The 27,857-nt window shown below is 38.9% G+C and overlaps 3 protein-coding genes and 1 pseudogene across 7 annotated transcripts in view; 2 read left to right on the top strand and 2 right to left on the bottom strand.

The window, feature by feature from the left end:
• Nucleotides 1-27,857, top strand: part of LOC127625016 (zinc finger protein 501-like) — a 617,707-nt gene that overhangs the window by 432,112 nt on the left and 157,738 nt on the right. The window lies entirely within an intron of this gene.
• The window catches only part of LOC127624989 (gastrula zinc finger protein XlCGF57.1-like), a 112,290-nt gene that overhangs the window by 47,510 nt on the left and 36,923 nt on the right, over nucleotides 1-27,857 (bottom strand). Inside the window, exon 1 of one of the 3 annotated variants that reach the window (XM_052099994.1) lies at nucleotides 24,805-25,355. The exons of the other annotated variants lie outside the window; for them this stretch is intronic. The gene's annotated coding sequence lies outside the window, so the exon portion shown is untranslated. Of the gene's footprint in view, nucleotides 1-24,804; nucleotides 25,356-27,857 lie in introns of those variants that run through there. 3 annotated transcript variants of the gene reach the window in all.
• LOC127625021 (gastrula zinc finger protein xLCGF3.1-like) lies at nucleotides 48-19,188 on the bottom strand (annotated as a pseudogene).
• LOC127625029 (uncharacterized) lies at nucleotides 14,005-27,315 on the top strand. Its single transcript, XM_052100078.1, has 4 exons — nucleotides 14,005-14,128; nucleotides 25,727-25,936; nucleotides 26,045-26,158; nucleotides 26,638-27,315. The coding sequence occupies exons 1-4, from the start codon at nucleotides 14,116-14,118 to the stop codon at nucleotides 27,213-27,215; spliced, it is 915 nt and encodes a 304-aa protein (XP_051956038.1). The 5' UTR covers nucleotides 14,005-14,115; the 3' UTR covers nucleotides 27,216-27,315.

Genomic DNA, 27,857 nt, shown 5'->3' with positions numbered 1-27,857 from the left:
TATGTGAATGAGGAAAAAGGTTTCAGTAACAACGCAGATACACAATGTACTGATCATGAAATTTTGTTATTATTGAAACACACCATTTTTCAAATTGAATTTTTTATTTATGTTTTCTCTCCAGTATGAATTCTCTCGTGTGTTTTCAGGATTTCTGACCGAGTGAAACTCTTTCCACAGTGTGAGCACTTGTATGGTTTCTCTCCAGTATGAATTCTCTCGTGTGTTTTCAGGATTTCTGACCGAGTGAAACTCTTTCCACAGTGTGAGCGCTTGTATGGTTTCTCTCCAGTATGAATTCTTTGGTGTTGTTTCAAGTTGTTGGCTGTAATAAAGAACTTCCCACATTTAAAGCACATATGAGCCGCCACACTGGTATGTATTTTCTGGTGCTCTTTAAAATAAGACAGGCGTGAAAATCTCTTTCCACAAAATGAACACTTGTAAGGCTTCTCATTTGTGTGAGTTTTCAGATGTGTTTTTAGGTACAGTGTCAGAGCGAATGTTTTACCACACTGATCACATTCAAATGGATTTTCTTCAGAGTGGCAAAAGAGATGACTCTTAAGATTGCCTGCATATGCAAAACCTTTTCCACACTGATGGCATGTGTAAGGTTTCTCTCCAGTATGAACTCTCATGTGTATATTAAGTTTGCTTTTACATGTGAAACATGTTCCACACTGAGAGAAGGTGAAAGATTTCTTGGCTGTTCTTTGAGGATTTTTGGGTGAGAAATTGTCTTCTGTCTTTGAGCCACTTAAACATTTTTTTCCAGTTATGAAATCCTGCTGTTCCTCCTCCACTTCCTGCAGCTCTTCACGTTCTTCTCTCACTTCCATCAGCTCTACAATAAACACAATAAACTAAGTAAGTGTTGTGTGTCAATGGTTAAACAAAATTATTTTGTATGAACTATAAGTCCTTGAAGTTATCCAGAATGAACTGAGGAAATACACGTAGATGCATTGTCCCTTGATTTTGACCAATGAAGGCTTTTGTTAGTGGTTAATTCATTTTCTTTGTAGTACTTTTTTTTTAAAAGAGAGTGTTGTCCCTCCTTTGACCATGGTGATATAGATATCAATTCAGCGAGGATCATCGCAGTCCAGCTGGAAGCTTATGGCAGATCAATTTGGTGAAGCCCATGCTTTTCCTGAGTCCATGCTTCAGACAGTGTCTTTGAGTTTGCATCAATTAATTATCTGTAAAGTCCATCTTAGTAGACTGAAGTGAAGTCTGGCCAGCACATGCTGCAGTTGGTCTTCATTAGGCAGGACCGGAGATGGATCTGGCAGGCTCTTGCAACCTCAAGATATAATCCTGAGGTTTAGACAGGGAAAGAAACAGAACAAATTTGGCATAGATGCCATTCACTTTAAAGCATGGCTAAATAATAAGAATAAGTGTTTCTTATTATATTATAACTATGAATTGAGGGATGTTAAATTAGGTGTATGCCTGGCTGAACTGATAAGTATTTAGTCTAGACTTAAACTGAGAGAGAGTGTGTCTGAGATCCTAAATATGAAAATAATCTCCCTCCTTTTGTGGATTTTGATATTCTTTGTATTGTTAACAGGCTGGAGTTTTGGGATCGTAGTGAGCATGATGGATTATAGCATGATAGAAGGTCACTTACATACTTTGGAGCTAGACCATTCAAAGCTTTCTAAGTAATTAACAGAATTTTAAAATTAATATGAAACTTAACAGGTAGCCAATGTGAGGCCGATGAAATGGGACTGATATGATCATATTACTTGGTTCTAGTTAGCACTCTAGCTGCTGCATTTTGAACCAACTAAAGTTTATTTATTAAACCTGCAGGACATTCACATAGTAATGCATTACAACAATCTATGAATTAGTTTTCAGCATCAGAAACAGATAGCATGTGATGTAACTTAGCAATATTTCTGAAGTGGAAAAATGCAGTTCTACAAATATTGTAATTTGTTTTTCAAAGGTAAGATTGCTATCAAATATAACACCAACATTTTTTTGCTGTCGATTTTGAGGTTACAGTACATCAATCAAAAGTCAGTTTATATTTTAGCATCTTATTTTGTAATTTTTTGTTCCAGTAGTTAGTACCTCTGTATTATCGGAATTGAGTTGAAGGACATTTTTAACCATCCACTCTTTGATATCATTTATAAACTAAAATTGGGAAATTTTGTCCATTATTAAGAAATATTTAGTTGGGATTGTCGGCAGAACAGTGAAACTAATTCCATGGTTCCTGTCAATGTCTTCCAGGGGTAGCATATATAGGGAGAAAAGTAGAGGCCCTAAAACTGATCCCTGTGGCACTCCATACTTAACTTTAATTTGATCTGACAGTTCCTCATTTACACAGACAAAGTAGGACCTAAACCAAGCTAATGCCTGTAAAGCTCAAACTCAAGCTTATCCAAGAGAATGTCATGATTGCAACGATGCTGGACTTGACTACCAAACATTGTTACATAAACAAAACCTGATAAGAGACAATAGCAAACATGAGGGCTGACATGGGTAACAAGTAAACAAGACAACCAATCACAAGACTGAACTAATAATAAGACAATGAACCATGAACCAATGAAAACAAGACACATGAACATGAACAATTAGTTTTAATTAGTTAAAAATAAATATAAAAAACTAAATATATACCTTAGTATAAAATATACACCTTAATTTTGCAGAACAAAATTATTTTGTAAAGTGTCATTTAAGGTCAGATAAATATGCAATGAAATAACCCAATCTTCTGTGGTAAAACAAAAATGCATCTACTCGGGTGTCGTGCATCACACAAATATCTTTATTCGCCAGCCCAGCACACCGCTAGGTGACGTAGTTTAGTGATAGCAAGTAAAGTTGATCCTTCACTGTTTCACCAGACTCACACACTTCAGTCGTCTACAATTTTAGTTTGTCTTTTTTTGTGTTTAAAACGTCATTTGTATTTAAGGTTAGATAAACAGGGAGTTTTGATTCTGATTGCATAAGTTCATGCTTTGATGACAGGTGTCAGACATCCGGTGTGGCCAAATCATTTTCCACATTCACACGCAGTAATTTTCACTCACATTTGCTTGCACACTAGAGACCTGTTTTTACATTGTTGCATGATGTTTTTTCAGCAAATGAGCTCAACCTTGCTAACAGTGTCAAATTTTATACATAAAAGCACCTTGAGCTGACCTCATAATTGCACAGATAATTACCCCGCAATGCTTGATGTCGGCCGGCAATGCCATACCTGCAATGATGCGCAACTCCAGGAACAGAACTGAACAATGTTCTTGCATGCTGTGATGCCACGAGGGGGGAGTTTTAATTTTATGCAGTTTTATCATATCTAGCATACCCATCTCAATTGGTGAGCCATTTATTCAATATGTATATGATTAATGTAACGTGTTTAATGTAAGGGAGTTACTTTACAAAGATAAGTGTGTTTTATATATATATATACACATATTTTCAAAATACCTTGTGTGAATGTTATCTATGCGTTAGAGAGGGGGTACACAAAAGTATGTTGAATGTTAAGAGGGGTACGCTATTGTAAAAAGTTTGTGAACCATTGCTCTACTTCACTGCTGTGTCACTTACTGACAAAGCAGCATATACCACCACCTACTCTATAGTGTTCAATGAATATTTAGGGATCTAATCTAAGCTGTGTGGCACTGAAATTAGATTGAGAGGAAATGTATTGTAGTTTAAGGGCGTTTCACACCTTGCTCGTTTGGTGCCTTTGATTATCCATGCAGAATAATTGAAACAACATGATTTCAATCTAGGATTTACCCTATCTTAATCCTGGAATTCCACAAAGTCATAAATGGAAAGACATTGGTCTTAGTCTAACATCTGGCCAATAAAACTAACAAAGAGACTTGTCTAGATCCCATATGACTTGAAAACTTCTCCGAAAAGAGGCCTTAAATTCAAAGATTGAAGCAATAAAAGACAGAACACACTTTTGGAGTTCCCTAGAGACTCGGGACACACAAGATTCTGTCCTCCGATATAAACCAGTTTGCTACACTTAGGCTCATCAGATTGCATGACATTGTGATCATTGTTCAGCAAACAGCATCTTAAAAGGACATTCCTTAATCCAGAAATATCTCACAAAAGTCACAGTACTTTGCTGAATCAATCCTATAAAATATACAAGACCGCATGGACCCACACACAACGCCTAGTCTTTGCTTGGTAATTCTGAAAATGGCTTTGAACTGTGGTAACTTGTATAACTGACAAATTAATGATTATAGCCTGATGTACCGCTTTAAAATGTGTGTAATGTTTCATCCATGTTGTATAACCAATGAATTAACCAGTATGATTTTGTAACCAGGGATGTTCATATTTTGTTAACTACACATATAATATTCATGAAAAATATGTCATGTTTAGTATTTAAGCGTTCGCTGGCATATACAGAGAAAGCTGATCACAACGAATATCGTGTCTCTTATACCATTCTCAAGATATAAATGTTCATGATTAAATATGCACTATTTTTGAGTGGGAGAACAAAGGACCATAAATCAACTGTCAGAAAAGACAGCCCAGTTGACCATGTGACTCTGAAAAGTCACTTCTGATTGGCGCAGGACACCTTTGGGGATGCGGCCAATTTCAGTTCAAATGTTTCCAAACAGGAAGAACACGCTTTCTTCCCCTCATCTCTCTCGTCATCTCTCCTGCTCTGTGGACAGCTCTGACTTCGTTCTGACTCTCCCTCGTGGTCTTCTCGAGATCTCGTTGGAACCAGGTCCATGCCATGTGAGGTCCAAGGAAGCTCGTGACTCGACGTCCCGAGAAAGCTCATCAATCTCTAGGGTTCACACACCCATGAGAAGGACTCAATTCAAAGCCAAATCTCATCATTCATACAGACAATAACTTTGATCTTACAGAGGTCCAAAACATCGATGGCACAAACTTTCGACCAAGAACCAAGCAACACAAAGAACGCCAGGAAATACCACTACACACAAATACATCTCCAATATTGTGCTCAAAGTGCTGGTGTATTAGTTAGATAATTTGGGTAATCCGATAGCAAATCGATGTAGACTTAAAGAACGGTAAATGGTTCTCAAGGCTGTCAACAGACTCCATAAAGTTAATTTTCACTGTATTGATCATTTATTTCACATTCTGTCACTCTTCTCACCAACCTGTCTCATGTATATATGTGTTAGATTAGATTTATGTTTAGAAGAGCAAAAAAGGTTGTCTATATTCAAAGATGAATGACTGTGGTATATTTTGATGAATAATCTCAAAGAGATTTCTAAAAGATTTAGTTTCAAAGCTGTACCTAAATACGTGTGATATTATTTTCAATAAGCCATGAGAATAATATCACTCCAATAAGTTAATTAATCATAATTAAATTATTAAAGCTAATTCCTTACAGTAGAAATTGTGAGTATTGGGAGAAATTGTTGATACGTTGCATTACGATTTTAATGGTGGAGAATTTATTCAGACAAATAATCTAGTTATTTTAAATTTGTATCTAATTTATAATGGTTGTCGAACACGACTAATTCCATTATACATTTCATTACCTAATAATTTACAATAAGGACAGTTTAATTTAGTCAAATACCCTTACATATAATGGTGTGAGAATGAGGGCACTTTCAACTGTTGCATTTTCTCCCTTGGTTTGTTTAGGCATATCGCGTTCGGATATGCACCAAAACAATCGGTCTGAGACCACCTGAACGAGGTGGTCTCGGACCGATTGCAAACGAACTTTTGCAAGAGCGATTCGCTTGTGGCTTTTTTTGATCAACAAATTCTGTGGAGTCTATTCTATCTAGAGGTCGGCCGATTAATCGGCCGATTTTTTGCAATTTTTAACATAATCGGCATCGGCCAATATCCAAGTATATCAAGCCGATTATTAGGCAGGCGCATCTGTGGGCAGCCTAGTGTTGTTGTGGAACACGTGTTCGACGCACGCTGCCCCTAGAGTCATTCTCCAGCAGAGTGAGCAGACCTCATCCAGTGCCTAAGGAAGGAGCTAAGTTCCTTGGAGAAAACAGTAAGGATTAAATTTGTATAACTTCTTTATATTTAATTAAAAACTTTTGATATGTTACTGCCAACTTCAAGAAAAAACGCGATAGGCGACATGACGTTCGGCTACTTTGGATATTGATAGCGTAGTTGAAGTTGCATTATCACAGCAGAAGGGTTGCTATCATGTCACAATAAGCAAGCAAGGATTTTGCAATTACAGACAGTGAATCTGAGACTTTTATTTGTTCTGTTTGTGTGTCTTATATTTGAGAGGGTTGTCACTCAATGCAGAGAAATAAGTAATAAAAAAGATACCAACGCGCTATAGGCTATTGAAGGACTGGCTTTGGTAAGCTCGGACGTTATCGGTTCTGCTGTCGGTACTGGAGAAATTAAGAAAATACATTTATTATTGCTATAAAGAGAAAGTTATTTATCTCGCCAGCCATTTCTATGTATAATAATATGAAACCATTTGTCTGTGATGCAATTTAGCTATTCGCAGTCAGAGAGAGAGAGAAGAGGGAGATCTCGCTCACGCGGTGCCACAGCGAGCACAACACAGTCCTGCTAAATGAGTGACGGAACAAAACATTCAAACGTAGCCTGGTTTAGATCTGTGATATTAGTTTGATTTTATTTTAGATTTCGCCTTCCAAAGATTATAAAAAGAATATTTATACATACGCCGCATTTTGTCAAGCACAACTTCGTTCCCTTCACAGCGGTGCACTGACATTTCTCCCTAAAACTCAAACTTAACGTCAGAATCAGCACGATCGGTGATTGTTGTAAAATGCAGTCTAGCTACTGTTGCTAAATTGCGGGACGCATTTAATAATTTAAAGAGCGCGAGAGATACCGTTCCCAAGGCGGCGCGCGCTCCGAAACACACCAAAGAGACAAGCAAACTATAGGCTACTTTGGGTTTCATGTGCGCGTCTAAACGATCAACTATACACAAAAATATGTCAAAACGACCAGCTTGGAGATTCACTCGTAGTTATGGAAATAGTTGGGAGAAAATATGGTGTATCAGGAGCCTATTAGACTCTGTCTTAAAGGGGAAGCGGTCTAATAAACATGCTGACGATTGAGCCATTACTGCGAATCAAACAACAAAAGGCAAAGAGAAAATCACTTACAGCTCTTGAATGAATAATTTCTGCATTAATGAGCATTAATCTATCTATGATAAACTATGCAGTGTTATTTTACAATTGATTACTTTATTAGATTTCTTTTTAGACCACACCTGAACAGTAATGTTAGTAGACCTTCCTGAAATTAAATCACTGTGCCTATATAACGTTTATCTTTGTGTAATATATATATATATATATATATATATAACAAAAGGAACCGTTAAGAATACAGTTGAAGTACCGGATCGATAAGCAGTATCGGTAAGAGTAGTAATACCATTAAAACATTAACGATACCCATCCCTAGTTATGCCTGTGCTTCTCTTGGATGCTCTGAATATTGGATTACATGTCTGGATTGCCCCTTAATTAAAACTGCATTTGGATCTCAACCTTCGTGTCTCGGAGCAGTTCGTAACACCTGCTTTGTTTATTTAATATATTTGTTATACATTTTTAATTTAAGTCTACAAGTGCAGATTGGTCAAGTGTTCAATAAATGTATTTGTTGAGAAATTAACAAAGTAATTATTTGTGTTACATTTTATCTTTCAAATAAAAGGTTCAAATAAGAGGTTAAAAACAAGCACATATTGGCCAAATATCGGCCAAAATAAATCGGCAGCAATAATCGGCCATCGGCCGACCCGGATTTCAAAAGATCGGCATCGGCCTGAAAAAAACAAAAACGGTCGACCTCTAATTCTATCCATATGATGTCATATTGCATGTGTAATTATGAAATGACTTGTCAAGGCAGGTACATATTTTAACACAAAATTCACAACATTTAAGTGCTTGTACTGCATAAAAATTGCTGATTTACCTCAGTGCTCGTGAGGAAATGAACATTAACTGTGACAGTAAAACACGCCAAGCACATGATGTCATTGCCATGGTAACCAGATACTTTTCAGATTATTTACTGAAAATGAGAACGTATCATCACATCAATGTGCAACGTGACAAAATTGCCACCTGCTGGACAGGACTGTTTAAAGTACCTACAGTTGAAGTTTACATACACTTAGGTTGAAGTAATTAAAACAATTTTTTTTTTAACCATTCCACATATTTTCTATTAGCAAATAATAGTTTTGGCAAGTCATTTAGGACATCTACTTTGTGCATGACATGAGTCATTTTTCACAATTCCAGTGGGTCAGAAGTTACACACACCAAGTTAAATGTGCCTTTAAGCAGATTGGAAAATTCCAGAAAATTATGTGAAGCTTTTAGACAATTAGCTTCTGATAGGACGTCTAATGATTTGGAGATGTACCTGTGGAGGTGCGTGCGCTGCTGAGGACCCGAGACTCCGCCTTCAGAGCAGGTGACAAAGCGGCCCTAAGAACAGCAAGGCCCAAACTGTCCTGGGCCATCAGAGAGGCAAAGCGCGCACACGCCCAGAGAATCCACAGTCACTTCCAGGAACAGTGGTGACACGCAGCACATGTAGCAGGGCATCCAGGCCATCACCAACTACAGAACATCAATTGCCTGTGACAATGATGCCTCCCTTCCAGATGTGCTGAACGACTTCTACGCTCGGTTTGAGGTGCAGAACAACATGGTGCCGTGGAAGACCATCCCTTTTCCCAACGACCAAGTGCTCTGTCTTACCACGGCTGATGTCAGGAAAACTCTACATAGAGTCCTGGCAGAGTGCTCAGAGGATGTGCAGACCAGCTGGCAGATGTTCTTACTGACATCTTCAACATCTCTCTGAGCAGCGCCGTTGTTCCACCACCATCATCCCCATGCCAAAGAAGTCTTCAGTGTCCTGCCTCAACGACTATCATCCCGTCACACTCACACCCATCATCATGAAGTGCTTCGAGAGGCTTGTCATGAGTCACTTTAAGACCCAGCTGCCCCCCTCACTAGACCCACTGCAGTTCACATATCATCCAAATCATCCAAACAATTAAACAGATGACCCATCACCACCACCCTCCATCTTGCTCTCACCCACCTAGATAAAAACAACTCATATATTTGAATGCTGTTCATAGACTTCAGCTCAGCATTCAACACAATAATTCCTCAGCACCTGATTGGAAAGCTGAACCTGCTGGGCCTGGACAACTCCCTCTGCAACTGGATCCTGGACTTCCTGACTGGGAGACCTCAGTCAGTCCGGATCGGGAATACATCTCCACCACCACACTGAGCACAGAAGCTTGCCAGGGCTGTGTGCTCAGTCCACTGCTTTTCACTCTGCTGACTCACGACTGTGCAGCAATGCACATCTCGAACCACATAATCAAGTTCACCGATGAAACAACCATGGTGGGTCTCATCAGCAAGAACATACAGAGAGGAGGTGCAGCAGCTAACGGACAAGTGTAGAGCCAACAACCTGTCTCTGAATGTGGAAAACAAAAGAGGTGGTTGTTGACTTTAGGAGAGCAAAGAGTGACCGCTCTCCGCTGAACATCGACTGCTCTTCTGTGGAGATCGTCAAGAGCACCAAATTCCTTGGTGTTCACATGGCGGAGAACATCACCTGGTCCCTCAACACCGGCTCTGTTACCAAGAAAGCCCAGCAGCATCTCTACTTTCTTTGAAGGCTGAGAAAAGCACATCTCCCACCCCCATCCTATTGAGGGACTATTGAGAGCATCCTGAGCAGCTGCATCACAGCCTGGTTTGGGACTTGCACCATTTCGGACCACAAAGCCCTGCAGAGGATAGTGAGGACAGCTGAGATTTTTGCTCATGTCCAGAGTGGAGGAACGTTGTCTCATTTCACTGTGTACTGTACCAACTGTATATGGCTGAACGACAATAAAAAACACTTGACTAATGGCAATCCCACCAAATACTAACAACGTGTATGTAAATGTCTGACCCACTGGTAATGTGATGAAAAAAATAAAAGCTGAAATAAATCATTCTCTCTACTATTATTCTGACATTTCACATATTAAAATAAAATAGTGATCCTAACTGACCTAAGACAGGGAATGTTTTCTATGATTAAATGTATTTGGCTAAGGTGTATGTAAACTTCAGAATTCAACTGTTGAAAAACAGAGCAGAGGCATGTGTAGAATAACAAAATGTTTTAGTATTCCTTTATAGTGTTGTCAAACGGTTAACCAAATGTCAACTATCCGTGAACATCGCTATTAGTTAGCTTGAAAAAATAAATTCTAGAGAAGAGAATATTTTAAATACCATTACTGTCAGAGATGCGATAATAGATGCAGAGTAGATACAACTAATTTCAGAGTATTTTAGCTGGTGGAAGCGCAATCTCCACGAAATGCAACGGAAACGAATACCAACTATTTTGTTAAGTAAACAATGTTCTCAAGTAGCCAAATAAATCAAGTAAACAATCAGTAATAAAGAAGAAAGAAATTACAAGCAACAGAACAAATAAAAACAATAGAACAAAAGTCAAAATTAAGAAAAACTGTGCTTTAACAGTATCGAGTATTTAATAAACCCTCAGAAATTGAAAAAGTAAAAGTTTGTAATTAAGTGATTCTAAACTCAGCAAAAAAGAAATGTCCTCTCACTTTCAACTGCTTTTATTTTCAGGAAACTTAACATGTAAATATTTGTATGAACATAAAATACAGTCAGTATCTGGTGTGGCCACCAGCTGCATTAAGTACTGCAGTGCATCTCCTCCTCATGGACTGCACCAGAATTGCCAGTTCTTGCTGTAAGGTGTTACCCCACTCCTCCACTAAAGCACTTGCAAGTTCCAGGACGTTTCTGGGGGGAATGGTCCTAAACATCACCCTCAGATCCACCAGGTCCCAGACGTGCTCAATGTGATTGAGGTCCAGGCTTTTTCTGGCCATGGCTGAACACTGACACTCCTGTCTTGCAGGAAATCATGCACAGACCGAGCAGTATGGCTGGTGGCATTGTCATGCTGGAGGGACATGTCAGGATGAGCCTGCTGGTAGGATTCCCCATGAGAGAGGAGGATATTTTCCCTGTAACACACAGCATTGAGATTGCCTACAATGATAACAATCTCAGTCCAATGATGCTGTGGCACACCACTCAAGACCATGATGGAACCTCCACCTCTAAATTGATCCTGCTCCACAGTAGAGGCCTCGGTAGAACCCTCATTACTTTGACGATAAACGCGAGTCTGATCATCACCCCTGGTGAGACAAAACCATGACTCGTCAATGAAGAGCACTTTTTGCCAGTCCTGTCTGGTCCAGCGAAAGTGAGTTTGTGCCCAGAAGCAACGTTGTTGACAGTGATGTCTGGTCAGGACCTGCCTTACAACAGACCTACAAGCCCTCAGTCCAGCCTCTCTCAGCCTATTGCGGACAGTCTGAGCACTGATGGAGGGATTGCGTGTTCCTGGTGTAACTCAGGCAATTATTTTTGCCATCCTGTGCCTGTCCCGCAGGTGTGATATTCAGATGTACCGATCCTGTGCAGGTGTTGTTACACGTGGTCTGCCACTGCGAGGACCATCAGCTGTCCTTCCTGTAGCACTGTCTTAGGTGTCTCACACTGCGGGTATTACAATTTATTGCCTTGGCCACATCTGCAGTCCTCATGCCTCCATGCAGCATGCCTAAGGCAGTTTCACGCAGATGAGCAGGGACCCTGGAGATCTTTCCTTTGGTCAGTAGAAAGTTCTATTTAGTGTCCTAAGTTTTTATAACTGTGACTACCATCTGTAAGCTGTTAGTGTCTTATAGACCGTTCCATAAATGCATGTTCATTAATTGTTTATGGTTCATTGAACAAGCATGGAAACATTGTTTAAACCCTTTACAATAAAGATTTGTACATTTATTTGGATTTTTATTAAATTATCGTCTCCTGAAAAAGGGACACTTCTTTAAGTTTACTAGTTTTTTTGGACCTGAAGAATGTCCCAAGGTGTGTTGACTGTGGAACAAGCAGAGGAATTGACTTTGGCCTCAGGGTGTGCATTATTTTTCAGTAATTTAATGGGCTGGAGTCAATTATTCTTCACTTAAATCAGTTTTTCACTAGATGATTTTTTGACATTAGTATTTTTAAACGGATTAAAATTATCTAAATTTTTCTAAACATTATCTATTATATAAAATAAGTGAATACTGTGAGTGGTCTTTAACAGACTATGTTTATATTCATACCTAAAAAAAATCTAGTTGGGCTTTCTAGTATATACATTTCACAGTTTAGGCACATATCCATATTACTAATAGCGCTCTCAGAGCACACACAAATAAAGAACACACACAGAAGCTGCCTGTCAGTCAAACAGCACACAAGCACAGAAATAAAAAGTGATCTTTAAAGGTGCACTCAGCGATTCCTGTGAAACACTGTTGATGTTAGAACTCAACTGCCAAAATAAACACACCCCTCCCTTCAGTGCTCCTTTGGAAGCCCCCCCAAATTCATGCAAGCGAGAAGGTTTTACGCTCACCAGCTCCAGACACTCATGTCTACTGCTACTAAATCTAACATCACAACAACAGCATATATGGGTTCAGTGAAACAAAGCAAAATTTATGTTACCCACCTATCGAAAAAAGAGCAACTTCTGCATCTGTCTTCAAGCCTTTTACTCTCTGAGGTCTCTCCACTGCTGAAAAGCCTCGCCGATGTTGATGCGGCTCCTAGCCCTCGACTAATCATAATCCTTCTTTTTTAGTTTATACTCATCTGACCTTTTTCTCTTGGTCGGTTTCTCGGCCACTTGTCCTCCTTGGAGTTTAGGAAGTTCACATCAGCCAGATTTGCCATCTAATTAATTTCCCTCTCGCTCTGCCCCCACTCCACATCCTGTGCACATGCAAGAACCACCCCCTGTTGCTGATTCGCTGGAGATATTTATAGAATTTGGCAAAAAGTGTATTGGATTAGAATTACTAAGTACACCTTCAAAATTCTTGTTATCTGTGATGCTTCTCTCTCTACTCTCCCTTTTAACCTATTAATGAGATTGCTCAATGGTAGTCCTGTGATCAAACACAAGGAAACGCCCCTAATTTATACAATCAATACTGCATTTCATAATAATAATGATTTAGATAGAATTACCCCAGTCACCATTCACAGTCAAAATTCAATTAGAATTTTTTTTTCGAAACAATTTATGTAAATGGTGACACCTCAAAAACACACCTGAAGGAATAAAATCACCATCATCGCTCAGTTGTTCCTCTGCTGTGGTTTCATCATCATCATCACTCTGTTGTACCACAGCTGTGGTTTCTCCTCTCATCTTCATCAGGTTCCTGCAGTCCAGCAGCTTCACTGAACACATCTTCACTGGTGTCTGCAGCATCTGCTGTTCATCATCATCATCTTCATCAGTCTGTTGTTCTTCTGTTGTGTTTTCTTCTTTTATCTCCTCCTGCTTCACTTCAATCTTCACTGCTGTCTGCAGCATCTGCTGTTCTCCAGCATGAATCACATCCACCTGCTCTCTCATGATGAACATCTGAACACAAAAACATCATCAATATAATGGACTGACATTCATCAAAGTCTAAAAGATTATTATATGTGATTATACAGAAGAACAGGTCTGTTAAACAACTTATATTTATTTTGGGGGTCTACTAGAATAGGTTTATATACTTTAATGTTCAAAAAACACATTGTTTTTCATACTGTACATTTATTTTCCCTGCTCTTCATACTCTAGCTGAAATGCTCTGATTTCCCTCCTGTCTCTTTAAAGCCCCCCTTTCTGAAAAGCACAATCTGGTCTGATTGGTCAGCTGGCCTACTCTGTTGTGATTGGTCAACCGCGTAGAGCACGTGTTGGAAATGTAACGGCCCTTATCATAAACGAGGTTCAGCTCCCGAGTCTTGCTGAGCAGCTGTAAACACTATTGTAACTATGGCACCAGTGGCGTCGATAATGAAAGTTTGGAAGAACTAGTTGATCGACCAGAAACACCTTCACAAGCACGACTTGAGCAGGATGTTTCACAGTGGTAAGTTTTACTTTTGTAGCTTTCTTACAAGTACACTGTCGATATTGTGACCTGACAAAGATTCAAGTAAAAGACATGTAGTGCATCTAAATCAGTCATCTTTTTCTGAAATGGGTGTAGCCGAACCTTTTCCACCCGAGATATGAACGAAGAACAGAGGCTTACTCACAGTTAGTGATCAAGTTAGCCGTGGACTACCATGAATAGCAAAACTATTTCCACACAATAACATTAGCTATCAGGTTAGCAGGGGCCTACAGCTGTGCACTGGGTGTACACCATTGTTACAACACAAAACTCCTCATTTAAACTCTCGATAGCAGATAAATCCACAAATAATCAAGCATACATACAGGTTGTTATCCTGAAGTGCCAGATTGTCCTAAAATAGTGGGAACTGCACCATCATTCTTGGGTAAAAGACAAAAATAATCAAGCAAAAATTTTTTTAAATGTTGGCCCCCCGAACAAAGATTTTCCTAGTGGACAAGTAGTTGATAGTTTAAGCCAGTGTTTCCCAACCGGGGGTACGTGTACCCCTAGGGGTACGTGAGCAGTCCCCAGGGGGTACGTGGGATGATTCTCAAAAGACAAAAAAATTTTTTTTAGCCATTGACTATTCTCAAAACATTATATAATATAATATAATTATATAATATATATATATATTATATAACATTATAATCATGTTATAATATGGTCACCCTGTCCTTCCCGCCAAATGTGCTTGTCCATGGGCCGGCTGTGTGGCAGCGCAGTAGAGTGACCATAGCAACAGGCAGAGAGGCTAGCTTTGAGTAGAACACTAGCTAGATATGGATCAATGGCTAAAAAAACACGCCGTTCCAAGCAGCAGCAGTGCTAGTGGCAGCTCAAGTGAACCCATGGAAAAAAGAAAAAAAAAAGCTGATAAGCCAAAGTACCGGCAATTTCATGAACAGTATGTCGTTTTCGGTTTCACGTCCACACCTACTGAACCGCCTCAGCCGCTGCGTTTCCTCTGCGGGGATGTGCTCTCTAATAATAGAATGAAACCAGCCCATTTACAACGACACCTAAGTACCAAGTTGTTGGTTCTTGGTTGTTCCCAAGACACAGTTTCGTTCTGTGATGAAGCATTTTCTTCCTATGCTTTGGAATTCAAATACATTAGTGACTTTTAAATCTTTTCTCAAAACATTTTATTTTAGGATTGCTTTTACTTGATTATTAATTTTATTAGTTTATTTTTGTATTTAAAGTGTGTATTTTTCTCTGTTGTTATGTTTGCCTGTAAAGCGCTTTGAGAAAGCAACTTTTAAAAGGCGCTATATAAAATAAATGTATTATTATTATTATTATATAAAATGTGATCTTTGTTTTTGTATAATTGGTCTGGACATGTGAAGATGTGAAAAAGTCATACAAATATTGAACAAAGACAAGTATTATATTATAAGAGTTATAGGAAGTAAAAATATCATTATTTACAGGTAAATTCAGGTATCACCTAAAATTTACACCAAATCTAAAAATCACACCGATCACATGCGCTTGTGGGGGTACTTCAGGCAGGATAAAATGTTTTGGGGGTACAGTACCCTAAAAAGGTTGGGAACCACTGGTTTAAGCCATTAGTCAACTAGTCACACGTTTATGATATTATTTTAATTACTTAAATATATATTTTGGGGGCATCAAGGCAAGGCAAGGCAAGTTTATTTATATAGCACATTTCATACACAAAGGTAATTCAAAGTGCTTTACATAGAAGAGATTAAAATAAGAATAAAAAAATAAGAATAATTGAAACAGTTTAGAATAAAATAAAATAAAATACAGTACAAACAGTCAGACACACAGTGGCACAGTGCTCATTCAGTAAATGCACAGCTAAACAGATGTGTTTTGTGTCTGGATTTCAATGTGACTAATGTAGGAGCACATCTGATCTCTTCTGGAAGCTGGTTCCAGCTGCGGCTGGCATAATAGCTAAAAGCAGACTCTCCTTGCTTAGAGTGAACCCTTGGTATTTCTAGCTGATGTGATCCTAATGATCTGAGTGATCTGTTGGGTTTATATTCAGTGAGCATATCTGCAATATATTGAGGTCCTAGCCCATTGAGTGATTTATATACCAGTAATAATACTTTAAAATCAATCCTAAATGTAACTGGGAGCAAGTGTAAAGACCTGAGGACTGGTGTGATATGTTCATATTTTCTGGTTCTGCTCAGAATCCTGGCAGCAGCGTTCTGTATGAGCTGCAACTGTCTTATGGCCTTTTTGGGAAGGCCAGCGAGGAGTCCATTACAATAATCCACCCTGCTGGTGATGAAAGCATGCACAAGTTTCTCTAGGTCTTGACTGGAAACAAAGCATCTAATTCTTGCAATATTTTTCAGATGATAGTATGCTGATTTAGTTATTGCTTTGACATGACTACTGAAACTAAGGTCTGACTCTAGAGACACACCAAGATTCCTGACTTGATTTTTAGTTGTTTGACCCCTAGCGTCAAGGTATGCATTCACCTTGAGAACGTCATCTTTGTTTCCAAACACAATGACTTCAGTTTTGGCACATCCAACTGTTTAATTCATCAATGCACTGGCACAGGGAGTCAATGGGGCTGTAATCGTTAGGTGATAGGGCTAAGTAGATCTGTGTGTCGTCTGCATAGCTGTGGTAAGCAATTTGGTTCTTTCTCATTATTTGGCTCATTGGGAGCATATACAGGTTGAACAGGAGTGGCGCAAGAATTGAGCCTTGAGGGACTCCACATGTCATGGACGTCCACTCAGACTTATGGTCTCTTATAGCTACTCACATAATAACCTCTCCCATCTAAGTATGACCTGAACCATTTTAGGACCATCCCAGAAAGCCCCACCCAGTTTTCCAGCCTGTCAAGAAGTATGTTGTGATCAACAGTGTCAAATGCAGCACTGAGGTCGAGTAGTACCAGTACTGATAATTTGCCTGTATCAGTATTTAAGCGAATATCGTTTATTATCTTTATAAGCGCTGTCTCTGTGCTGTGATGCGATCGGAATCCAGATTGAAAATTGTCAAAGTATCCATTTGTGTTCAAGAATTTGTTCAGCTGATTGAAGACAACTTTTTCAATGATCTTGCCTATGAAAGGAAGATTTGAGATCGGTCTATAGTTGCTTAATATGGTCTTATCCAGATTGCTCTTTTTCAAGAGGGGCTTGACAACTGCAGTTTTCAGGGAGTTTGGAAAACTCCCAGAGAGAAGTGAAGAGTTTATCACTTCTAGGAGATCTGCTTCTAAACAGTTGAACACACTTTTGAAAAAAGATGTGGGAAGTGCATCAAGGGCGCAGGTTGATGTTTTAAGGTGCTGTACGGTTTCTTCCAAAATTTTGCCATCAATTTCTTTGAAATCAGACATAGTAACTACTTTCTCGGGTTGTGGTTTGATTTGTCTGACCCCAGCACAACTCAAGGATGTGCTGATCACCTTTCTGATATTATTCATTTTTTTCAGAGAAGAAAGAAGCAAACTCACTGCACTTGCTGTCTGAGAGCATTTCACTGGGAATCTGGCTTAGGGGGGTTTGTCAGTCTCTCTACAGTCGCAAAAAGAGTGCGTGTGTTGTTTAAGTTGCTGTTTATAATATTCAAGAAGAAAGTCTGTCTAGCTTTGCCTAGTTCCATATTAAAAGCATGGATGCTGTCTTTGTAGATGTTATAATGGACTACAAGTTTTGTCTTCCACCACATGCGCTCTGCTTTTCTGCATTGTCTTTTCATATTTTGCACTGCTGTTGAGTTTCTCCAAGGTGCTTTTTGTCTGCCACTCTTCTTCCTGACTTTCACAGGAGCAATATCATCAATTACACTTTTAACTTTTGAGTTAAAAGAATCAAGGAGAAAATCAACAAGAGTCAGCAGATATACTGGGTGTTAAAGATATAGCCTTCATAAATAGTACACTAGTGTTCTCATTTAAGCATCTCTTCTTGACAGACACAGATCTAGCTTCAATGGCAGGAGAGATCAATATATCAAAGAAAACACAGAAATGATCAGACAGTGCTACATCCTTAATAACAATCAATGAAATGTTTAGACCCTTACTGATAAGTAAATCTAGAGTGTGTCCATGATTGTGTGTGGGTCCATGTACATGCTGAGTCAGATCAAAAGTTTTTAAAACAGTTATGATTTCTTTTGTCATATTGTTTTCTGCATTATCTATGTGAATGTTAAAGTCTCCAGCAATGGCAAAACAGTCAAACTCTGAGGTAATTGTTGATAACAGTTCTGTAAAGTCCTCAGCGAAGGCTGGAGAGTATTTTGGAGGCCTGTAAATAATGATAAGTAAAATGCGTGGAGCACCTTTTAACACACTACCCAGATATTCGAAAGACGGGTAATTCCCAAATGATATTTGCTTACATTGATAGACATCTTTAAAGAGAGCAGCTAAACCCCCACCTCTCCTACCTTCTCTGCAGACACTCAAATAAGTAAAGTTAGGAGGGGATGTTTCATTAAGGACTGTTGCACTAAAGCTGTCTTCTAGCCAAGTTTAATTTAGAAACATAAAATCCAGGTTGTATGTGCTTATTAAGTCATTGACTAGAAGTGATTTATTTTTAAGTGAGCGGATGTTTAAAAGTGCTAACTTAACAGTTTTTGTCCCCACAGCAATCTTAGTTTGGCGTGTAATAGGCACCAGATTAGATGGGTTTGCTGTAAGGCTTTTGAAGGCCTTAGACTTTCTATGATGTAATCGAACAGCAATAGAGAAAGATACAGGCACACTGGGTTCCCGCTTGCTTTGTAAACATTTGAGAAAGTTACTGTTATCATAGCGGGGACCCAACACATATCACTGAGAGCTGGTATCAGTTGTTTTTGGTTCACCTCGAGCAGATGGAGGAGGGTGTGAGCCCTGGCATTGTGGCAGAGGTCGAAGAGCTCTCACAGGAGGAGGGGGAGGGTGAGCTGGGCCCGCAGGTGCTTGAGGGGCCTGACGTTTTTTGCTTGATATCTGGGGGCTTGCAGCAAAAGAGTGGGATAGTTTGGTTCCAGCATACACCAGTTCTTCCATTTTCTCTGAGAAACACAGATGTGGGGATGCTGGAGAGAGGGATAACGTGTCTGGTGAGAGGGGCTGTAATATGCTGTCCTGGTTTTCCTGGATGTTTTCCAGAAAGTCGTCCTTGGGTGCTGAATCTTGGAGCAGTTCTAATATGTCACAGTCTGTCTGTGGTGAACTTTGTGGAAGATTGAAAGATTGAAGTTGTCAATGAAGTTAACTCCTTTTATATTGCAGGTTTTTTGCAGCCATGTATTAAGCCCAAGCAACCGTGAAAACCTGTTTGTTCCTCTTGCTGGAAGTGGTCCACTGATGAATGTTTGAACTTTCAGTCTTTTAAGTGTTTCAAAAAGTTCATTGAAATCCTTTTTAAGGAGTTCTGACTGCTCTTTATGAATATCATTCTTCCCCACATGAATGATGAGTCGATTTGCAGTCTTATGTTTCATCAGAATGTTCTGAAGTTCCCTGTTTACATCCGAGGTTGTTGCTTGTGGAAGGCAGCATGTAGTTGTATCCCTGCTGCTAATGTTTCTGATTATGGAGTCACCCACTATCAGAGTCCTGGGCCCGGCTGCGCTCTGAGCTGAATGCCGCTGTCTGCTCGACCTTGAGCGCCAGTTCACATCAGTGTTAGCTACTGGTTGGTTCAGTCTGTGTTCGATCACATTCATCACATTTGGGGATTCCTCATTCATTAATACTTCAAATCTGTTCTCAAGATGTATAGACGGTGGTAGGAAACCAGTGTTTGTAATCCTTGTCAGAGCCGTATCTGGGGTAGAGGATGCTACTGCGGCAATATGAGAGGCTCGTGACAATCTGATGTCTCGAGTGCCTTTTGGTCTTGCTCCCTGTTTTTGCCATCGATTTGTAAGTCGATCGGCTTGTTTTTCTACACTCATATGGCCTGTCGAGGAGCACTAGATTCATGGGACTCACCGGCTGTATGCTGAGGGCGTCCATGACGAAGCTCTGTTGTGTGTTCCGTCTGGTTTGGTGGTCCTGTAAATAACTTTGTTTCAAGAACTGCAATCCTTTGTAAAAGTCTGTGGCAGTTAGTGCAGCAAGTAGATTCCAGAAGAGGCATTTTCTCTTATCCTTTTGAATGTAGGCAGTTGTGTTTTCCCTTCCCTGGAATGAAAACTTTCAGTGGGAGGCTGGTCGTATAAAAGAATTCTGCTTTTTTTTTTGTAGTAGTAGTCCAAGCTTTTGAGCACTGTGCTGATTTGTTTAAGTTAAAATTAGTTGATAAAAGGAGATAAAATATGAAAATATAAAAGCGATAGAGCAAAGCGCGGAGCAGTAAGCAAGAGCGTCCGAACAGAAGCTGAGCAGGAAGTACCTGCTCAGTTCATCAGAAAATGGTTTAAGTTCCAGGGCTGAGAAAGAATGTTATAAGTAACATTGTAATGTAGAACAGTGTTAGCAAAGAAATACCAAACCATAATAACGAGCCTTTAAAATATTTTGCATGATGTGAGCAGCAGTGACACCGGCAAAAGATGTAATGATTATGTGTCAGAAAAACCAGCAAGGAGACGGTCTGAACATTTTGTTAATTTAGAGAAAAATGCACATTAGGGTTGTTAATTTAGAGAAAAATGCACATTAGTGTCAAGCTTCTTTTCCCATGTATTAAATTATTATTATTATTATTAGGCTATTATTATCAAATTAATATATGCAGATAATGAAAAGTCAAACAGATGACAGAAAATAATCTATGCCCATGTCTGCTTGTATGGAGGTGTGCAGTCTTGTGGAACACCCGCCATGTAAAGGGTTCTTACTCTTTCTTTGTTTCTGTATTTTTTTTTGTTGCAAGAACAGTATCATCTATGAGAATGCTGTAAATGACCTCAGATATCTAAGTCAGGAGGTACATTGAGTTCAGTTCACTTAATTTCCACAGAGCAGTTCATTGTGAACGCAACTCTGCAGCCTGTAAAAAATTACAAAATATATAAAATAATTTTAATAAAAGTTCACCTCAAACCATGGTTTATATTTCAGTGATTATTATAATCATTATAATTATTATGTTTACATTTAGAATTTTTGTAAGTCATTTTCCACATGCATGTTTAGACGGATTCTTGCCTGATGGTAAATGTTTATATATACATAGAGTTTGACACATTTTAGAAACAGACTGAATTCCCTCTAAACAATCGAGTATCGAAAAACGTCTTGTCGTTCGGTACCCAATTTCGATAACTAAGGGTTTCATCTCATCAACGTCAGCAATAAGCATGTAGCATGCTAGATGTGCCGGTGATTGGCTGTGTTTAGACATCAAGAAAAACAATATTTTTATGCTAGTTATGTCCGGAGATGCGGTTCACACATTAGGCTGTAGTGTGTATGCGTCTCAAACCCCATACATGTGAAAGATGTGGAAAAGATCAAAAGTGTGGCAAAATTTCATCAGGCTCGATGCCAACAGCACGTGATGCAATATTCGCGACAAGATAATTGCTGCCAAGACTGGCAACATGACAAATCTGATGAAGCACTTGACAGTGCACGGAATAAACTTAAGAGCAGAAAGTTGCTCCGTCTTCAACTGCAAGAAGACCGAGCCGGTGCAGTCATCCTCTCATCATCCTCATGCCACAGAGCTTCCTCCAACATGCCCACCACACGAGTCCTCCAAAACTACTTATGAATGCAGCGCCGCTATGACTGGGACTCCGACAGGTAAAGTTAATGTTTAGCAAACAAACCAACAAAATAATTTGGCTAACTTGTATTGGTACATGCTTGTGTACATGTTAACTTTTCTGTGTGCAGTGACATAGTCCTATAAACTAGGACCTATGTAACATTAGATATTGTTTAGGGCTGGGACAACGCGTCGACGTCATCGATGACGTCGACACAAAAAAATACGTCGACGCAAAATATGCGCGTCGATTCGTCAGACCCAAAACAAAGATGGCGGCGCCGGAGAGTAGTAGCAACACGAGTGGCTCCTCAGACTACCAGAAGTGCAAGGAGGCACGCACTCGTTCCTCTAAAGTATGGGAATTCTTTTAATTCTAATGATATGTCGTCTTTGCAAAATGGAGATGGCCTTCCATTCTAGCACCACGGCAATGCACCAGCGTGAGAAAAGCACTTTCTGTATTAGCTTAAAGCCCCCAAGTTTACAATAGTTACTTTATTCTTTCAATAGCTCTAAGAAAGGGTGGCTGGGTGACCTTTTTATTTTTTTATTGAATGCTAGACATCAGAATGCATTATTTTGCTCTTGTAAACTTTTACTTGAATTTTGAGTTTAAGAAAAAGGTGAGTGGCAGACTGTATTACTACTATATGTTGTTGTTATTTTTATGTGAATGAAGAATTAAAAGATGCACTTTTTTCAGTAAGCTAGGACTATGTGCTTTCAACATAAATGTTCAATTCTGTTGGTTCAGGAAGGACGCCATGACAGGCTGCTGGCTCACACTGTCGCTGTTAATTTGTATTTATGTTTTGTTGGAAAAGCACTCTCTGTATTAGCTTAAAGCCCTCAAGTTTACATTGGTTACTGTATTATTTCAATTGCTCTAAACAAGTATTTTGGGTGACCTTTTTATTTTTTTATTGAATGCTAGACATCAAGTTGTTGTTATTTTTATGTGAATGAAGAATTACAAGATGCACTTTTTTTCAGTAAGCTAGGCCTATGTGTTTTCAAGGCTTCAAGGTTTTATTGAATGCTACCTCTGACTAAGAATGCTTTACTTTGCACTTGTATAGTCTTTTATTTTAAGAGCAATAAACATATATTGCAATGTTAAGGAATTATTTATTTTTTTTCATTTTTTTCATTCAGATATGTAAATCAACATGTATAAATTGCTATTAAGTCAATTAATGGGGAGATATTCGAAATCGAACTGAAAAAATGAATCGTTAGATTAATCGATGCATCGGAAAAATTATCGCTAGATTAATCGTTTAAAAAATAATCGTTTATCCCAGCCCTAATATTGTTTGGATGTATGGCTGTAGATCGCTAGCTAAATCGATGCTAAAAATGCTTTAAGGTTGACAGTAACTGATCAAGTTTAACTCACATTACACTAACAATCTTGATAAACCATACTTGTTATAAGGGTTGGCTGAATTAACAGTTTAGCTTTCTTGTTGTTGTTGTTTTTTCCTCTTCACATTAATGTTATAGCCTCTGGCCCTGCCAACCCTTGCATGAGGAGACCACAAGGATCAGGAGATTCTTTTCTAGTCTATATAAAAAAAAGTCAACAAACTTGAAAAAAAAGGGTTTTTTAGGTAATGTGTAATGTACGTAATCTAGTACGATTTCATAAAATTGGTATCGAAAAAAGTATCGTTTAGGAAGTATCGAAGTCAAGGTATCGGCATCACATTTGTTTTAATGATATATATATATATATATATATATATATATATATATATTATTGTTTTGATCACTTCATTATTTTAATAGCTTTTTCATTTAGTTTGGAGTGCAGTTTGAATTTAGAAATGTATTTGATTTAAGTGTTTTGTTTTTTTTTTAATGTAAAATCACTAAAGCAAGAATATTTTACATGCACAAAGAGCTATATTACACACTAAAGTAAAGGTAAAATCAACAAAACATAATAGGGCGTCTTTAATAAAAAATGTACATGGGTACAGGGTTTTTTGTGGATATACGAGTTAATTAGACACAATTTTACAGGTAATAATCTTTAACACAAGTATGTTTAAATGACAGTTTCGGGTTATTGTTACAGTGAGATTGCTCCTCACTGTTAGGAAAGAATGATGCTGTTATTAAAACACATTAAAGAGCAAAAACCTCTGACATTTCCAGCGGACTTTATTTAATAATTAGGGGTGCGCCGATCCGATATTCAGTCCGATACTGGCCAAAATCACTGGATCGGATATTGTAGTAGCCGGAGGAGTATATTTCCATACGATCACGGACTTAAACTGTCATACAAATGCTTAACACCTGAGCAACATGCCGTGAAGAGAGATGAGCATCACGCAGGGTTGCCAGGTTTTCACAACAAAATCCCACGCATTTGCTGCTCAAAACTAGCCCTTTCAGGAGGAGGAAAAACTCGGACTTGGCAACACTGGCGTCACGTGAACAGTAGCTAGAACGCGAGTGATAGATAGGTGAGACCTGTCAGCACTATCAGCATGTCAGCTGTGTTGAGTTATTTTAAACTTAAGAAAAAAAACCAAGCCGAGTGCAATTTATGTAACTTAAGCGTTTCGAGAGGTGGTAGCAGCAACACCAGGAACTTGATTAAACACTTGTAGAAGCATCATGAAGCTGTTTGGAAAATTTGGAGTGCATCTGGACTGTGATCTGTGTAATTCTTCCTCTCATTAGTCAAAACTTAATTTTGCGCTAACTGTAGTGCTACTCTCACGCGCCATCATTAGTTTAATGTGATCTTATGTTACCTTAAATGAGAACAAACCACGTTGTCGACTAAAAGTTTGAGCCCTACATGTGACCAGTAACAAAACAAACTACATCAGACGATAATGAGCTTCTTTTAAAGTCATTAAAACACCAAAGAGATAAAAACAACATGCACAGAAAAATCTAAATCTGTCAATGTAAAACACACAAAACACGTACCGATTTTAGCGCTCAAACGGTGTTGTGGATCTCAGGTCTTCTTCTTCTTCTTGTGTTTTCTGCAACTTCTGGTGAATTTCCGCCTCCTGCTGGGCTGGAGTGTTGATGCGTCGAAATAGTTGAAAAGCGACTGAGAGAGGAGTTGAACATCCCGAAGGAAACTAACTCTTAAAGGGGCAGGACTAACATTTCCAATACCTTTATTTTTACAGCAAAATAAACTTATAGCAGATATTTAATAATAAAACAAACATGATGATTCAACAAGTGATTCAATATACAATTTTATCCCCCTTTCTCCCCAATTTGACATGTCCAGTTCCCATTGGTCTTTAATTCCTCATGGTGTCACAATAGAGATTGCTAATGTGTCGTCATCGTGACGTGTTACGAGTGGTGAACACAAAGCATTTTGGGAATCCGCGGCACAAACAGAAGGCGCCAGACTTGATTCCATAGAGGGAAGAACGCAGTGTTCAAGATGCCGTCTACCTGCTGTGTTATAAACTGCAATAGTCGTTCTCATGATAGAAGTTGCATAAAGCTTAAGAACGGAAAATCCTTTTATCGTTTTCCAGCGTGGAAAAACAATACTACAAGCCATGTTTCTGATGTGACAAAAAGGCGATGAATGGCATGGATAGCAGCAGTTAGGAGGCCCAAGATTACCTTTGATAACGCACCACCACACATGATGGTGTGTTCAAAGCATTTTCACAAAGGTAAGTTACAACTACTCTCTGTAAATGGTAGTTTTGTGAGCAAATAACCAGCGTGTTTTGTTTGATTTAGGCCAATGTTAACTGTTAACTGGCATGAAATGGCCTTAAGTTACAAAATGTACTAAAGCGTAAAGTTAATCAGTTGTAAATGTTGTACATCTAGGCTACATAGCAGTTTATTTTGTTAACTGTGTTTGCAGGCAAACCTGCCTATGAAATGTTGGAGTGTGATCCAGACTGGGCGCCTTCTCTGTACCTCGGCCATACTGAGGTCAAAGCTACGAACACAGACCGGTTCAAGCGATTTAGGAGAAGAGTGACGAGGTCACAACAACAGCAATCCCCATCGCTAGGCACCGACAACACTGGTCCAGAGGCTTATTTGGATAATGCAGCACCTTTATACCCAGGTAAATAGTAAAAGAAAACAATATATGTTGCACCCTGTTTATATCTAATCTGGATTACTTTGGAATAAAGGCTGTGATATGACAATTAATTTCAATTGTTACTGTCAGACAACACTACGCCTGCAACTGAGATGGAAGGTCCCGTGAATCCACCCCCATCGCCGGGCACTGTCCACACCAGTCATGAGACTGAGTTGAATGAAGCAGCACATTTGTTCCTAGGTAAATATTGGTATCAGACGCAAGTATACCAGAGGTTTCAAAAATTTCAATTTTAGTACAATGCAAATACATTAAAGAACCATATATGTGTACTACTGAGCATTAACATGTTTCATGAAGCGGAAGATAGAATAGCCTATCACAGAAAACTTTCTGCATTCATACATTTTCACTTAGTCTGTTTATAAACTGTTCCCCCCCCCAAAAAAAAAGTTCCCCACAAGGGCAAGTATTTCGGATTTTGCCATCTTTGTGGGGATATTTTGGCCCTATAATGTATAGGGCTGCACGCACACACACTCTCTCTCTCTCCCTCTTCTCTCACACACTAACACACTCTCTCTCTTTATCACACACACACACACACACACTCGAGGAACATATTTATCCAGATTATACTGTTTTGAAAAAAGTGGGCCCTGGGCATCAGGCAAGTACAGAGATTTACAGTGTATTCTTCTTATTGTTATTACAATCAGACTACTCTGCACCCGTGGCTGAGATGGAAGGACAAGAGACTCAGCCCCTGCCCCTGCCACCAACCCCAGACAATGCAGGGATAGAGGAAGATATGGAAACTGAAACATCAGGGGATGATGGTGCTCCAGTGGGGAATGCAGATGAACAGCAGAAGTGCACCATGTGTGGCCTCAGACTCAAAGAAATAATCCGCTTGCAGGAGGACAATCGAAAACTGAAGGGAGAGCTCTCCAAAAAGGCCCTTGATGAGATTTTTCTCAAAGACAATGATTCAAAGGTGAAGTATTACACTGGCCTTCCATCTTTCAGTCTATTGATGGGTGTGCTGATACAAATCATTCCCAGTCTACCAAAAACAAAAGAAAGAAAACTCTCCCATTTTCAAATGCTCCTCCTGACCCTTATGCGCTTAAGACTTGATCTGCCTGTTGAACATCTTGCACACCTCTTTGACATTAGCCGACAAACCGCATCCAATCTGTTCATTGAGACCATCAATGTACTGCATGCACACCTCAGCCCTTTTGTGTACTGGCCAAAGCGACATTGTATACAGGCATGCCACATCAGTATGTAGAGATGTTTGGTAATCGTGTTACTGTTATTATTGACTGCTTTGAGCTTTTCATAGAAAGGGCACAAAATCTACGTGCAAAGGCACAGACATATTCAAACTACAAAAGCAGGCACACAATGAAATATCTCATTGGCATAACACCACAAGGTACTATTTCTTTCATTTCTTTCAAATATAAAAATATATTTTGTTGCATTATACAGGAAAATCTGAAGTGACCAGTGTTTTATTTCCATTGACATTTCCTAAATGTTCCTATAATTTGGAGTCTTTATCTAATAAAGCAACACACATTCAGACATCATTGGGAAACAAAAAAGTTTAAAATAAAGTTTAAAAGAATAGTTCACCCCAAAATGAAATGATCATAATTTACCCTAATCTTGTTCCAAACCTGCATGAGATTATCTCTTCTGTTGAATACAAAAGACAGACTTTTATCATTGCCACACATTTTATACAGAATTAATCATAATTCTCTTATTAAAGCTAATTCACTACAGTAGAAATTGTGAGCTGATAAAACGAGATATTGTATCACAAATTTTAAGAATGGAGAATTTTATTCAAACAAATAATCGAGTTATTTTCCATTTATCTAAATTATAACGGTTGTCAAACACAACTAATTCCATTATAATT

This window comes from Xyrauchen texanus, chromosome 31, assembly GCF_025860055.1.
Source record: "Xyrauchen texanus isolate HMW12.3.18 chromosome 31, RBS_HiC_50CHRs, whole genome shotgun sequence".
Classification (NCBI taxonomy): domain Eukaryota; kingdom Metazoa; phylum Chordata; class Actinopteri; order Cypriniformes; family Catostomidae; genus Xyrauchen; species Xyrauchen texanus.
Note: the sequence above shows the minus strand (reverse complement) of the source record. Positions and strands in the feature narration are given on the sequence as shown.

Bases quoted from the DNA above. Each gene is read 5' to 3' on its own strand.
- LOC127625029 (XM_052100078.1), top strand. The intron at 25,937-26,044 runs GTAAATAGTAAA...TGTTACTGTCAG, and splicing joins TGCAGCACCTTTATACCCAG to ACAACACTACGCCTGCAACT. The intron at 26,159-26,637 runs GTAAATATTGGT...TATTACAATCAG, and splicing joins AGCAGCACATTTGTTCCTAG to ACTACTCTGCACCCGTGGCT.